Genomic DNA, 16,381 nt, shown 5'->3' with positions numbered 1-16,381 from the left:
AAGAGGGATCTGGGTGGGGTTGAGGCTGCTGTGGGACTGATATCAAGGCAGTTGCATGCAGACTTTCTTTCAGGATACTTAAGGCTATATGTTTTAGAAGAATAATGCCTAGGGCATGAAGAGACATGAAGGGGCAGCTCTGTATTTAAAAAAACAAAACAAGAACAAGAACAAGAACAAGAACACCCTAAACCATGGAGACTGCTATTGTTTTTGCTTAGCTATTGTTTCTGCCATTATTTCTGGTTGTGCTAATTTCAGAATTTCCTCTTTAATATGTACTGTGCTGTCCTATGGTTATTGGGTGCTGTTTGTTATAAGCAGATTCACTTTCCCCCCACAAAAATAAATGCCTATGATTTTCTCAGTGTTGGCAGTACCTTTCCTGTGCTGATAAATACTCTGAGTTTTGTCAATATATATGTAAAGTGATATGGAAGCTGGGCAGGATCCAAACCTAGTTAGCCATAACTAAGCACCACTGAAATAAATGAAAGATGCTAGCCACTAACTTGAGTCTAGGGATGTGCAGGGAACCGGCTGGCCCAGTTCGGTTCGAGGCCGGACTGGCCTCGAACCCAACCAGGTCAGTTCAGTCCGGCACCCCCTCGAATCCCCCCCGGTTCAGTTGGGGGGGGGAGTTCATGAGCTTAATTTGTTTTTTAAAAATAACCTTTTACTCTCCTCGGGGGAGTTCCTGGAGGCAGCGGTTGGGAGAAGGGGTGTCCGCAGAGGCTGCGGTGACAAAACCGAGGTTTCAGAATTGGAACTCCAGTCCAAACCCTCAGGTTGTAGTGAGTTTCGTCACCACAACCCAAGGTTCCAGGAAGCCTGCGGTACAAACCAATTCAGAATTACAGGCTGCTTTCCCTGGATCTGGGAGGACGCTCCTCCCTCAATTCCAGTGTGCTTGGCTGTGTGGGCTGTCCTTCAGTAAAGAAGGAAGCTTGCACAGCCAGCACTCCACCTGTCTGCAACCTTGCTAACTGCAGAGAGACTGCTCTGCAGTACGTTCAAACATGGACGGAAGAGTGGGGGGATAGGAGGCACAGAACCAAAGGTCCATTGGACCCCTGGCTCCATGTAACATGTTAATACAGCCACTGAATATCTGATCTGTTCACTTCCAAAGTGCTTTGAAAATACTCTACGATCTGCCTCACATACGTAAACCAAACATGTTGGCAGCATCCCCCTTTTATTGAGAGGGCATTGAGGATGAGTGTGATGTACAATGGTAAGAGCAGATCTAGAACTAAGACAGGGTCCCTAAGCCCTGGTCCAGTTTACTGTACAATGTATACAGGAAAAAAGATAAAGTACTATTGAAATATTGAAATCAAATAATCAGCTTTTTATGAGGAACTCTAGTAAGTGCAGGTGTTTCTCAATTCTAAGTCATCACAGTTTTTTTAAAAAATAAATGTACCATGGACCAAGTTTTTAATACACCACATATGTACGTGGCTTCAGCGCCTATGAATATCCAACATGTAATGCTTTATCATGTTCTCCCATTTGAATTTTCAAGTGGTACTTTTGGGGAGTGGGGCCTGTCGGAATATTTTCTGGAATGCTCATTAATTGTGAAAATATTCACCTTGCATTTTAAAGATCTCGTTTACTGCCATTATATTCCTTGCTGCTTTGTTGCCATTTTTGATGCATCTTAATGGATTAGTCAGAGTTACATAGTAAATGGAATGACATCATGATGCCGCATAGTCAAGTAGATCTAGCTACATGACAGTGTCAGTGAGAGTAAACCAAGCCTATTGAGAATGAGGACATTGCTTCCTGGATCAGTCACATGGATCATCCCATTCAATCAGGGATTACATAGTAAATCACATGAAATCACAGTGCTGTGTAGCCAATCTAATATGGCTATGTGCTGACAATACTGAGGGCAAGTGCAACCAGTTCAGAGTCAGGGCAATATTTCCTGAATAGGTAACACTTTGGAACACTTTCAAAGCACTCACCAAAAATAAAAATCTGCCCAAAAGATGGGTGCTTTTCAACATTGCTGAGAATCTTAATGAAAAACACCACCTTTGGGCTTAAACCTAAAAAAGAAATGGGTCATGAAGTCTATGACCCTTTCACTGAAGTAGGATTTCCTGTTTCACATATGTAAGTACATTACATTATAACATTGCACAATGACCCTCGACTGGATATGTGGTCTTTCTTGACAACAACTGCGCTGGAAGTGATATGGAGTGTGAAAGCTCTTGCTTATGGAATTCTTCTACTCATTAAAACTCTAAATAGAAAGCAGGTTTTCAGAGGATTTTCAAATAGGTTTAAAAAAATCTACTTGGTTTCCCATTTCTGAAGCCCATCAGTGAGTTGAAACGCCTCACTCTCCCCTGAAAAAGTCAGATACTGGGAAGCTGTAATTTAGCACATGAGGAAAGACAAGGTATTGACTCTTGCTATTTCAGTGCCAAGTAACTCTGCAAGAGACTCATCTCACCTTCAAACAGTGAAGGAAAAATAGGACCTCTTTCGTCTGTCAAAGTATTTGGAAAACAAATTTGAATTATAACTTTTTCCTTACAAACTGTGATATAAAAAACTCATCACATCATGGACTATTTCAAAGGCTAAAAGCTAACCACTGGCAAGAAACATACTGCACCAGTAATGTAATGCAGGAATTATGGCAAAGCAGATGTTATTTGGGGTCTGGCTGTGGAATATTGCAATAAAATCCAAGCTGTGGTAAAATTATCTTCTCCTCTCATTGCTGGGGTTTGCATACACACTGACATTTTGCTCATGAAAGGGAGCCTTAATGGGGTGTGTGGGGTATGTGTGTGTGTGTGTGTTGCTGTTTTCATGGCAGGATTCTGACAGTGGCCCTACCGTGTTTCCCCGAAAATAAGACAGTGTCTTATATTAATTTTAGCCCCAAAAAATGCACTAGGGCAATTAGCGGTACATCAGAAATTACTGCTAGGTCTTACTTTCAGGGTAGGTCTTACTTTCGGGGAAACAGGGTACTACTAACAGTCAATTTAACACCCCACATCACCTATGATTTTGTGTACTGGCATCACTGCAATCTAAAGTAGGCATTTTGTTCAGAATTAATCTTCCTCAGAGTGCCAGATACTTTGGACAAACAACAATGGATGTCCAACATTGTCCGTCACCTTCATTCCTTGCTTGTTTCTAGAGGGATCTTACTGTTGGGAGCAGAATGGAGGACTTGATGGATCTTGGTTTGAATTAGGAATGTAGCATTTTATCCATTTACTATCCACAAAAGCTAGTTAGGACTATTCAATCTATATATATAATTCTCTAAGGCATACCTGTGGCTAATCCAATGCGTGACAGCTCTCACGAGAGTTTGCAAGCAGAAGCACCTGATTGGGCAGTGGGGATTCCTTATGCAGATAGGGAGGAGGAACTTGTGAGAGCAAAGCACCATAGTGATTGGGCAGGGGGAATTCCATATGCAGATAGGGAGGAGGAACCTGTGGCACCATGGTGACTGGGCAGTGGGGATTCCATATGCAGATACAGAGGAGGGGCCTGTGATGGTTAAGGTCAGTTGGAATGTAACCGTTACTGGTCAGAAATGTTCTTGATTGTAGAGGAGAGGAATAGATAGATAGATAGATAGATAGATAGATGATAGATAGATGGTAGGGGTCTGTGAAGAGAGGGGTCATGAGGGAGGAAAGAGCCCCTTTAGGAGAAGGAAGCTGCCATTGTTTGAATTAGATGAGGAAACAAGATGAACAAGGTCTGTTAACTCAGGAAGGGGGAGGGAGGGAAGAAAGACAGAGGGGAAGAGTGAGTGGAGGAAAGAGAAAGAGAGAAAAAGAAGAGAAGGGAAGAGAGAAAGAAGGAAGGGTGAGGGATGGGCCCAAGACAGCAGCCTGAGGGGAATGAGCAGCCATGGCGGTGGCAAGAAAGGGCTCAGTCAACCACTGCTGCTGTTTGGGCCTACCGAGGCCATTGGCAGAGGGAGGCAGGCAAGGGATGTGCTTGGGCCTGTCAGTGGCATTAGGAGAATGAGCGGCCATGGTGGTGGCAGCAGTGAGGAAGGGCCCAGTCAACTGCTGCTGCTGGTGGTCCTGTGGGGAGGAGCAGGAGTGGGGCTCGGTGAGAGTGGGGAGGTCTCTGGGGATAGGGGGCTGCAGCTTGGCCAATGCTTGGCTAATAGGCGCCAGCAATGCTGCAGCCATGGGGTGAGGAGGTGGAGTAAAGGGATGGAGGAGTGACCAAGAGGGGAGAGGGGGATGGAAGCAACTGGATTGAGGAGGAGCAGCAGAAGTGTGGCTCAGGTGAGAGTGAAGAGATCTCTAAGGTGAGGGGGGCTGCGGCATGGGGTGAGGGGAACAATCAAGTACTAGCATACAGATGCTCTGCATGGGTTAAGTTAGTTTTCAGTATTCCTGGATCAGCCATAATGTTGGTATCCCCATAAAATCTAAACAGTTTATTCAAGCCTTACCCAATCATGACTGATCTTTAGAGATGAACTGAAATGTTTGCTTAGTAGCTGTAATATGTTGGCCTGGTTCAGACGTAATAGGAAACTAAGGGTTCCTTCACCTCTGGTTTCCTAACCTGAATGTCCGAAATCAGGGAAATAGAGTTTGCAGAGGACAGCGGCCCACCGTTTCCCTCACCTTTGGTTAGAGTGGAGTTTCACCACCTCAAACTCCATTTCTGCGGTGCCAGTGTTAGATCCGAATGCTGGCACTGCAGTTTGGGCCCTACAGAATCGGAGAGGAGGGAGGAAGCTCCTCCTCCGCTCCAGCCCAATTGGCGGGCGGGCTGTCCTTCCGGAAAGAAGCAAGCTCACACAGCCAGCTCCCCTGCTTCTCTGAGGTCTTGCTGACTGCAGAGAGGCAGCTCTTCCCAACATCCAAACGTGGACAGGAGAGCGGGGGTAGGGGGCATGGATCCAGTTCCATCTGAACTGTGCTTTGCCTTTCTTGGAGCTGTCTCTCTTCAATGCTCCTGTTTAACAGAGTTTCCTAAAAAGATATTCTGATTTCTCTTCAGTGACCAGTTATATGGTTATAATATTCATTTGGTCACAAAATGAAAACTCTGCCATGAACTTACTGCACAATTTTAACAAGTGATACTTCTTAGCTTCAGTTCCCTGTTAAAATGAAGCATCATAACAACTCAAAAAAGTAGTTTTGCAAATGGGCATTGCACATCGGAAATTATATCCATGATATATTATAATGCATATCACCCTACCCAGTTATGCTTTGAGGAGGGTCATAGCTCTGTGGCAAAGCGCATTCTTTACATGCAGAAGGTCCCAGGTTCAACCCTTGGCATTTCCAGGTACGACCGGGGAAGACTTCTGCTTGAAACTCTGGAGAGCTGTTGCCAATCAGCATAAAGAATACAAGCTAGATGGACCAATGGTCTGACTCAGTATAGGGCAACTTCATGTGTTCACATGCTTCTTCTTTGACTTCCTGATATTTCAGCTTTCTTTTCTTCCCACCACACTAAAAGGTCTTATCCAAGAGCCTCCATTTCTCCTTTTATATATATGCAAGTAAACATAGCTCTTTTACCAATCACTTCCTGTGTGTATCGGGTATCCTCAGTGGCTTACATACTGTGCAATGCTATGTCAGCCTAGTAACGTTGCATACAGGCAAGTTGCACAGGTTACACAAATGCAAAAGATGTTACATCAGAGTAAACCCATTATAAGTAATGGGCTTGCTCTTGTGTAATGTCATTTTTGCATTTGTACAACTTGTGTGCATACGTTACTAGGCTGACGTACCATTGTGCAGCATATCAGCCACTATTTTAAAAGAAAGAAAAATCAAATGTATTCTTAACATACCCCATACTCAAATGTTGTAATATATTAATCAGTTCATTGACTCAAGGTAAATAAGTTAATCACTAATAACTGCTGCTGCATTTGTGTCGTTGCTTTCATTGTTGTGATGAGGAGCAGGGGGCTCCAACAAGCCCCCTGGCTTCGGGGGTCTCCCCAGAATGCCACCCACACTTGCATGGGGCATTCTGGGACTTCTGGGGGCTAGGCGGCCCCTGATCCCCGCAGCCCCTACCAGCTCTGTGATGGAGCTGGTAATCATACGGGCAGCCAATCCAGCCACCCAGGGATGGCTCTTTGCTCATCTGCGGGGAGAGCGGGCTTAAGATGCCCTGCAGGCTCTACACACTGACTGTGTGAAGAGCCTCAATGTGTTTTGGTTGTGACAGAGGGGTTTGGGAGCACAGGAAAGTGCTCTGGGAGAAATGTCTGTGGGTTCAGTTGAGCAAAAGTGCTCACAGAAAGGAACTGTTGTAGCTGTGGGGCAGTCCTCCTGTGTGCTCAGAGATGCTATTTACATGCACACTTCATTAGTCAGGATCTTAGCCACTGATTTCCTTCAGTCTACAATGAGATCATTGTAGTCAACTATCATACGACATTTGCAAGGAGATACATCAAAGTGTTCATGACAAGTGTGTTTTTGTTTGTTTTAAAAGCCTTTCATCAGTTGATAGCCCTAATTATGCCCTCCAAGAACTTATAGTTCTGTTTCTTTCTCTTTCAGATTCTTGAACTTCCAGGCCAATACAGGCTGAACCTTGAACTCTTCTGCGTAGTAGCAGCCCTGTCTGAGAAAATCACACAGCTTGAGTACGTGATTAAAGATAAGCACATCTGAAATGCTTGACTATTGAGCTAGTGAACACACTCATTTACACAGCTTCACATTTGGCAGCCAAAGAGGGTTCAAAACCTCATAAATAAGATGCTTAGATGGAAAAGAGAGATTTTTGCACATCAACTCCAGTTTTAGCTCTCTTTCATGAAGTGGCAAGGTGCTAGGGGTGGATGATAAAGTGAATCTGGTATAGTCCAATTTAGGATGAAATTCATGCAATCACTATTAAATCCAGATTAATTCTTGCTTATGCCAGCCATAATTTAATGGGGTTGACATTAAGAGGACATCCACACGATTGAGAAGGGAGGGGAAGCAGGGAAAAGGCTGCACTTCCCTTGCCTTACCCCCCAGACGATCATTTTAGAAGTCTGCAATGCACGGACAACATGCCCCAATGATCCGCTGCAGCATGGATCATTCAAGGCCAGGAATAGTTGTCCTGCCCCCCTGGGTATCCCACAATGCACAATGAGCGCAGCACGTTGAGGGATACCCCACCCTAGGCACCCATCTCTGTGTCTCCTCGGGCTGAGCGCAGCCCGAGGAGACACACAATCCTGCCAGCCGGGTTAAGGGTGCACTTGCACCTTTAACTTCAACTAAAAGCCAGGCTTGAAAGCAAGGTTAGGCAGATGAGCAGTGCCGGGATCCACATTATTATCTATCTATCTATCTATCTATCTATCTATCTATCTAATATGCTGCCTGACTCCAAAGGCTCTAGGTGGTCACAAAAATAAGCACAACAAATGGATCCTAGTGCTGCACATGACCAGCCTTACTCAGGCTGGGCTGCCCTAGCCTGAGTTAGGCTGGTCGTGAGAACAGCCTTTAAGAGTTCTCTGAATACAGCACCCTGGATCCCAGATCCTGATTTACCATCCCACAGTAAATGGTAGGATACAATCTAAATGCATATTTGGGGACTCCGATGAATATCTTACATGGCATCTATTTCCTCTTGGCCTAGTTTGAATATAGCCTACACACACACCCAGAATCATATGTATGAATTACAGTTTGGCTTCTGTAAACAAGGTTTTGAATTATCTCTTGTCAAACACTAAATACATTTCTCTTTGGAAATCTAGCAGATACTTGCCCCCCCCCCCAAAGTGTATTTATTTCAGAGTACTTCTATGAAATTTGTATTGTTCCAATACATGTTGATTTGAGAAGCAGGATTGGATCCTATTTTCCCTCCAATTATGGGAAGGGCGTATATTTGCACAAGAGAGGGTTGATTTGTTTCATCCCAGACCCACCCACCCACCCCTTACTTCTGCAGCCCCACGCAGCCCCTGAGACTAGGATGGCATGTGGCAAGCAGGGCTGCAGCAGGCAGGAGGAGACCAGTGACAATCACCTGTTAACTCTTTCACCAGAAGAAGAGCCTTCTGTTCTCTAAAGACATATTTAGGATACAACCGACATATTGAACAATTTCAAATCCTACCACTGTCACAGAAAATCCAGATATAGAAGTTATATAATCTCTCTTCTCACGAAGTCTCCCCTTTTTCAGAAAATGGGGGGAGATCACACCTCCTGGCCACAGCTTCTAACACACCACTGAACTTGCTGACCATACTCTTGGCAACCATGCATTCAGCATTCATACTCTGCAATGGCTGGGATCCTGGATAACTGGTGTCCCCATTCACATGGGGTGTGTGTGTGTATCTCCCCTTTCTCATGAAAGCCACAGGTGCTCTGCACCTAGGTAATTTTGAAGCCTAGACCTAAAGGCCTTTGGAGCCGCCCCCTCCCCCATTGCAAATTAAGCAACATCATGCTCGGCTGGGTGACCACACCACCTGTGGCAGACTAAAAAGGATTTGCGGGGGCCCAGGTGCTGTGGAGGCCTTGGACTTTGGGGCCAAAGTCCATGGGTAAGAGCACCTCTGATGAAAGCTAAATATGCAACAGCATCAAAGTATGTGGCCAGCAGGCGGGATCCCACTTCCTTCTCCCCTGAGAGAGGTTTACTGAATGAGGGGAGGATACAATCACTGGCTGACATACTGCACAGGGGACTGTCAATGGCTGCATTGCAGCACTCTTGGCACCCCTGCGCATGTGTAAGCCCTATCAACAGTGCTGCACTTCAGGACAGTACTGTTCTGTCATTAAGTTGCACACAGACAGTTGTGGAATACCCATAGGAAATAATGGGCATTGTGTCGCACAATTGCAACGCAGCTGCTTTGATGGTGTTTACACACATGCAAGGGCACCAGTGTTCTGTTGAGCAGTATGTCAGTGACTGATTTCAACTGAGCAGTGTCAGCTTCAGCTTCCTATGACTCTTATGATATGGAAAACCATGATAATTTGCCGGACTACCCACCTGACTAGGTCACCTGGGAGGGCATTGTTCCCTGTGCCAATACCTGCTGAAGCCCGTTTGTCAAGCATGTGGGACAGGGCCTTCTCAGTTGTTGTCCCCAGGCTGTGGAACTTATTCTCAGCTGAGACCCACATGGCTGCCTCCCTCCCAGCCTTGAGGAGGAAAGTGAAGACTGCCCTTTTTATACAGACTTTTGGCCAATGAGCTGTCCTTTGCTCTTTTAAATGCTTAACTATATTTCTTCTGTTTTTCTTGAATTGTTTTTATTTTGTTGTTAACTGCCCTGGGGTCTTAGGACGAAGGGCAGTATATAGATATAAATAAATAAATATTTTCATTTGGAAAAGCACAAAATCTGCTACCTTGGTTACAAACTGAACTAGAAATTACATTTAGCAGAGGGAAGAGGCTTATCTAATGTTTGGTATGCATGTTGTTTCATCTAAGCCATAACAATTAACATTTCCCCCTCCCAGTTAATCTGCCAAAGTGTGTGCTGTTTCACCTACCAGTGAAATTAAGTAAAGCTTGTTACCCTAAAACATTGTTGTTTATCAGAGTGTAAAATTGAATGTATCAATGGAGAACTGCTATGCTTGGGATTTTGTTTCTGCTTGTTTATGATTTCTGATTTCATTGGGGTATAACTTTATGTTGTGTAATTATTCTAGTTGAACATTCTAGTTGCTATAGTAAGTGTACTTCCTGGTGCAAACCTCAGGCACTGTAGCAGTACATAGTCTGTCAGAGCTCTGAGGATCAAGTTAGTTGTATAAACCTGCGTAAGGCCATTGAGTTCTTCAGGAAATGATTCAGGTGTTAAGACTAATTTTTTATACATACGAAAAAAATATTATTGTCTTCAAGTGACTTTATATCAATTTATTCATTTTCCTAGGACTAGGTTGTTTGTTTTTCTATCAGTCTGTTCAGTGAAGTCATCCTTGATTGGAAGGTCAAGCCCTTTGGCTTATATGTTATCTTCATCCTTGTTGTCAATATAAATCAGTCGACTGACGCAAAACGTAGGTATAGTAAAGACAAGTTGCAGCAGAGCGCTGAACCCACAATGATTGGTATCGCTCATGAAAAGATGTGGGCTAACATGATGAGCAGCATTACGGCTCTGTAACATGCCCTAGGAGTGCAGGCATTCGTGACAATGGGGAAACTGGCAGAAACGCTGCTTCAGCAGCCGCTGATTCTGAAGACCATTGGGGCTACCTTAGAAGTCTGCAGCTGCCCTGGGGTGAAACGTTATGGAGCTGTCACACTACTCATCAGATTAGCTCTCATTCCTAAGTGAAGCCCATTTGTTCTTACAGCTAGTGCTACAACCCAAACTGGTCAAAATTCAGGTTGCTCCAAATATCCCGCCAACATTACAGGAATCCACTTGCTTTTCACTGAATCTGTCATATGCAGGGAAAATCTCTAGACATTGTTTCCACACGTTGCACAAATGAGAGTGACCTATTCTCACAATATCTCCATGATGGCAGACTTGATCAGCTGTGTGTATGTAATACATAGGTTCATGTAATAATCATTCACATTTTTAGCCACCACGAGTCACCATATTGCAGTATGGCCCTGATACGCATGGATCAGATTCTGCTTCTCCATTGCACAATACTGGATCATCCCCCATTAAATCTCTGAGTCTAGATTAGCAGAAATCAAAATAGATTTCTCTGGGGAGATTTGAAGACTGCTAAATATCAATAATGGAAACAAAATCAGAAAACAGAATGTTCCCTTTCCTCTTAAGCTCACACGTTCCTCTTGTCTTAATTAAACTAGGTTGCATCCAGAGAAGCACAAATGATAATCTGTTCACACAATGGGGCTTCTTCCTGCCTCCTGCCTGGCCCCATTGCAGCCCCTTGTACCTCTTGATTTTTTATAATATATTTTTGGTATGAACTTTAGGCACTTTTTAAAAAATGATAAAAATGAAGATTTTTTATTTTATTTTTATTTTTAACATATTTTTATACCGCCCAAAACTTACGTCTCTGGGCGGTTCACAACCAGATAAAAACAAAGATAAAAAGTTAGTTAAAAACAAAATAAAACAAAACTTAAAACAAAGCAATTTAAAAACAATTTTAGAAACAATATTCTAAAAACAACATTAAAACAATTAAAGAAATATCAGTTAAAAGCCTGGTTGAACAGATCTGTCTTTAGAGACTTTTTAAAAATTGTCAAAGATGGGGAGGCTCTTATTTCACTAGGGAGGGCATTCTAAAGCCTCGGAGCAGCCACGGAGAAGGCCCGTCCCTGAGTAGCCACCAGACAAGCTGGTGGCAAAAGCAGACGGACCTCTCCTGATGATCTCAATGGGTGGTGGCGTTCATGACGAAGAAGACGTTCTCTTAAATACCCAGGGCCCAAGCTGTTTAGGGCTTTATAGGTTATGACCAGCACCTTGTATTTTGCCCGGAAACATATCGGCAGCCAGTGTAACTCCTTCAATACTGGAGTTATATGGTCTCTCCTAGATGACCCAGAGACCGGCCTGGCTGCCACATTCTGGACCAACTGTAGCTTCCGGACTATGTAAAAGGGCAGCCCCACAAAGAGCACATTGCAGTAATCCAGTCGAGGTTACCAGCAGATGTACCACTGTTTTGAGGTCATCTGTCTCAAGAAACGGGCGCAGCTGGCATATCAGCCAAAGCTGATAGAAGGCACCTCTGGCCAGTGCCTCAACCTGGGACACCAGGGAGAGACTTGGATACAGAAGCACCCCTAGACTGCGTACCTGTTCCTTCTGGGGAAGTGTGACCCCATCCAGAACAGGCAGATCAAAACCGTCTTTTGAGTTCCGACCCCACAAAATGAGTACCTCCGTCTTATCTGGATTCAGTCTCAGTTTGTTATCCCTCATCCAGCCCATTACTGCCTCCATACAGGCATTTAGGGGGGTTATGCCCTCTCCCGATGATGCCGACATGGAGAAATAGATTTGGGTGTCATCAGCATACTGAGAACACCCAGCACCAAATCTCCTGATGATCTCTCCCAGCAGTTTCATGTAGATGTTAAACAACATCGGAGACAATATGGAGCCCTGAGGCACACCATACAAAAGTTCAGATTTTGAAGAACAGTCTCCAAGGGACACCATCTGGAACCTACCCGAGAGGTAGGAGCGGAACCACTGCAGCCTCCCACCCCCAACCCCCTCAGACGCTCCAGAAGGATACTATGGTCGATAGTATCAAAAGCCACCAAGAGGTCCAGAAGGACCAACAAAGTCACACTTCCTCTGTCAATTTCCAGTTGGAGATCATCCATCAGGCCGACCAAGGCAGTCTCCACCCCATAGCCAGCCCGGAAGCCAGTTTGAAATGGATCTAGATAATCTGTTTCCTCAAAGACTGTCTGGAGCTGGGAGACCACCACCCTCTCAATTAGCTTGCCCAGCCATGGAAGGCTGGAGACAGGCCTGTAGTTACTCAGCTCCGAGGGATCAAAGGTAGGCTTCTTTAGAAGCGGTCTAATAATTGCCTCCTTAAGACTAGGAGGCATCCTACCTTCCCTCAGAGATGCATTTATGATCTCTACCAGGCCTTCTACTACAACCTCCCTGCTGGATCGAACAAGCCATTTTGGGCAAGGGTCAAGAGGACAGGTGGTGGGCCGCACCATTCCAATCAGCTTGTCTACACCCTCAGGAGTCACAAACTGGAACTGATCCAACCTAATCACATAAGAGGAGTCGCTGGACACCTCCATATCAGACACTGAAGTAATTGTGGAGATGGAATCTAAGTCGGCCCGAATACAAGAGATTTTGTTCACAAAGAATTTATTAAACACATCACAGCGGGTAGTAGATGGTTCCAGATTCTGATTCAAGGGAGGAGGGGCACATACTAGCCCTCTCACAACCCTGGACAACTCTGCTGGACATGAACTTATGGATGCAATACGGGCAGAAAAGAATTGCTTCTTTGCCGCATGTATCGCCTGAGCATAGGTCTTCAAATGAGCTCTATGTTGCAATCTGTCGGATTCAAGCTGAGTTTTTTTCCACCTGTGCTCCCGTCGTCTACCTCACTGCTTCAGCCCCCATAGTTCTTCCATATACCAAGGGGCCAGTTTTGAAGCGGGTCAGAGAGGACACTTAGGAGCGATCATGTCTACCGCCCTGGTGAGTTTGCTGTTCCAATTCTCCACCAGGGCATCAACAGGATCTCCGACAGAGCCAACACTAAATCCCTCCAAGTCTTCTTGAAATCCTATAGGATCAATAACCTTCTCGGGCGGACCATCCTAATAGGTCCCTCACCGCTGCGAAGGTGGGGTGTGACTGTGAGTCCAACCTTAACCAGATAGTGGTCCGTCCATGACAATGGGGAAATCACAGGATTCCCCACCCACGGAACATAAAGATGAAAGTCTAGGTCCTGAGCCCCATATGCATCACATAAAGCTCCTGCCTGAAAGAGGATTTCAGGATGGAGAATCTAGAGGTATGCTAAACTGTGTAGCAGAACATACATAATCTCCATTGCTTAAATAGATACTGCCGACGTTATGTATCTGATCTGTGCTCCCAGCCCTCAGTCTTATCTTGATTATTGCCCAGTCCTTGGATGTTACTGCTTCTGCATGCTGGTAATTCCAAATCATGGATTCTGAAGCCTACTAAATGCAGTGCAACTGTAATCAGGGTGCGTGTGCACAGGAACATCTGAAGCATGTCTAAAATGCATGACAGAGCACATAGTCAGGAGTGATTGGAATGTGATAGACCAGACAGAATTTTGCAAAATATTCCCTGGTCTTAAACAGGGGAAACAGATTTCATGGTGAACATAAGAACAGCCCTGCTGGATCAGGCCCAAGGCCTATCTAGTCCAGCATCCTGTTTCACACAGTGGCCCACTAGGTGCCTCGGAAAAGCCCACATGCAAGAGGTGAGGGCATGCCCTCTCTCCTGCTGTTGCTCCCCTGCAACTGGTATTGAGAGAGGCACTTCACATGATTGCTGTGATGCGCCTCAATGAGGTCTGCGGGGAGAGCGGGTTTAGCCCACTCTCCCCACATACAATTGGCGGTGGAGCCCTGGGTGGCCAAATCAGCCGCCCACACGAGAGCCAGTGGGGGCTGTGGAGATCGGGGGCCACATTGCCCCCAGAAGTCCCAGGATGCCCCACACGAGCATGTGGGGCATCCTGGAAAGACCCCCAAACCCCAGGAGGCTGCTGGGGGTCTACTCATGTGTCACCACGCACTGCGACAACACACGAGCAGCAAAATAAGGCTAATGGAGCTGCTCGGTTAACCACATTTAAGGGGAGCGTGTTTTAGGTGGGCTAGCCACCTTGGAAGCACCAGGCTTGCCTGTGAGCCCGGTGGTTACCATGATCAATGGAAAGCGGGCTAAGCTCCCTTAGCCTGCTTTCCTTTGATCGTGGGAATAGACTCAGAGGCATCTTGCCTCTGAGGCTGGAGGTGGCCTATAGCAACCAGACAAGTAGCCATTGATAGACCTTTCCTCCATGAATCTGTCTAAGCCCCTTTTAAAGCCATCTAAGCTAGTGGCCATCACCACATCCTGTGGCAGAAAACTCCATAGATTGATTATGTGCTGTGTGAAAAAGTACTTCCTTCTGTTGGTCCTAAGTTTCCTGGCCTTCAAATTCATGTGATGACCCCTGGTTCTAGGGTTGTGAGAGAGAAAGAAAAGTTTAATTTATCTCTTTCCACTCTCTCTAATCCATGCATAATTTTAAACACCTCAGTCATGTCTCCCATAGTTGGCTCTTTTCCAAACGAAAACCCCCCAAATGCTGTAGCCTTGCCTCATAAGGAAGGAGAACCAGGCCCCCGACCATCTTGTTGACTGTCTTCTGCACCTTTTCCGGTTCTACAATGTCCTCCTTAAGATACGGTAACCAGAACTGCATGCAGTACCCCAAATGTGATGGAAAGCCTTCATTAATTTGCCTGGGGGGTTCACATATTCTTACATTCAAAGGGAGAGTGAGGCTTGAAAGAGGGATAGTAAGGATCATTGAGAAGGAGTTCCCTCCTCCGGGAACAGCTTGGCAGAATAAGTGCGATTTAAATGGGAATTTAAAAGAAGAGACATAAGAATGCTATATCTATGGTAAAATTGTGCCATCGAGTCAGTGTCGACTCCTGGTGACCACAGAGCCAAGTGGTTGTCTTTGGTAGAATACAGGAGGGGTTTACCATTGCCATCTCCTGCACAGTATTGAGATGATGCCTTTCCGCATCTTCCTATATCACTGCTGCCTGATTTAGGTGTTTCCCATAGTCTGGGAAACATACCAGTGGGAATTCAAACCAGCAATCTCTTGCTCCCTAGGCAAGTTACTTTCCTGCGACACCATTAGGTGGCTATATCTGAGGTAGGGGATGTGAATGTGATAGCAGTGTTCTACAAATGAGCTACCAAAAACCACACCATCTTGGTACTGCCCTTTTTGGTTTAACACATGCTTGTTGCCACAACAGCGGCCTAGCTGATTCTGTAACCTGTAATAAAGGAAATGGTCTCATTGCTTCCACAACACATGCAAGCTTGAGAATCTCCACCAATCCTTCTTCAATTATGCCATGGCTCATGAGTCCTGATGCTCCTGAAACCAAACCATGCAGCTGGGCAATATCTGACTTAAGTTCCAGTGCAAAACTAAAAATAGAGCACATTAAAAAAAATTGCTTCTCTCCTATAATACTGAAATATTTTTCTGCCATCTAAAGAAGTGAGATGTTTTTGATCTCCAAGGAAGTTCGCCTGTTACCTTGGAGACTATTGCTTTTCGAGGCAGCAGAGCTACAGAAGGGGATGCCTTGACTGCTTACCTTGGCAACTGTGCACTGCTAAACACTCTTCTTATGAATGCAAGCCTTTCAGTGCCATGAGCCCTTGCCCACAGGTATAAACATTCTTTCATGAAAAAGGTTGGAGGGCCTGTATGCTGTATAGATAAAAATCAAGGTGATGAACAAAAGCACATTATGTAACAAAATGCTTCCATAAAAATAAATTAGATTTGAAGATGAAGCGTGTCTATGTCATTAGATATAGATCCTGAATACAGACCAATTTTCTGTTCCGTGTATACATTCAACAGCCCTACTGGGCTGTAGCAGGGAGGCAAAGGACAAAGCTTAACAGGAGGCCTTCTGGGTTTCTGCAGAATGGTAGGCAATAAATGATGGAGATACGACACAGGGATCGCTGGCCTTTCTTACCGGCATGAGGCTCAAGAAGTCTGAAAAGATCTGACAAAATATTGCTAATAATTCCCCAAGGTCACAGGCATTTTTTAATGTATTACTAGGCAAG

At 45.0% G+C, this 16,381-nt stretch overlaps 1 protein-coding gene across 1 annotated transcript in view; it reads left to right on the top strand.

The window, feature by feature from the left end:
- Window positions 1-16,381, top strand: part of LOC128339263 (uncharacterized) — a 53,381-nt gene that overhangs the window by 12,684 nt on the left and 24,316 nt on the right. Inside the window, exon 5 of the mRNA XM_053282876.1 lies at window positions 6,576-6,661. Within this exon, the coding sequence (XP_053138851.1) occupies window positions 6,576-6,661 (86 nt within the window). The remainder of the gene's footprint in view (window positions 1-6,575; window positions 6,662-16,381) is intronic.

The sequence above is a fragment of the Hemicordylus capensis genome, chromosome 1 (genome assembly GCF_027244095.1).
Source record: "Hemicordylus capensis ecotype Gifberg chromosome 1, rHemCap1.1.pri, whole genome shotgun sequence".
Classification (NCBI taxonomy): Eukaryota; Metazoa; Chordata; class Lepidosauria; order Squamata; family Cordylidae; genus Hemicordylus; species Hemicordylus capensis.
Note: the sequence above shows the minus strand (reverse complement) of the source record. Positions and strands in the feature narration are given on the sequence as shown.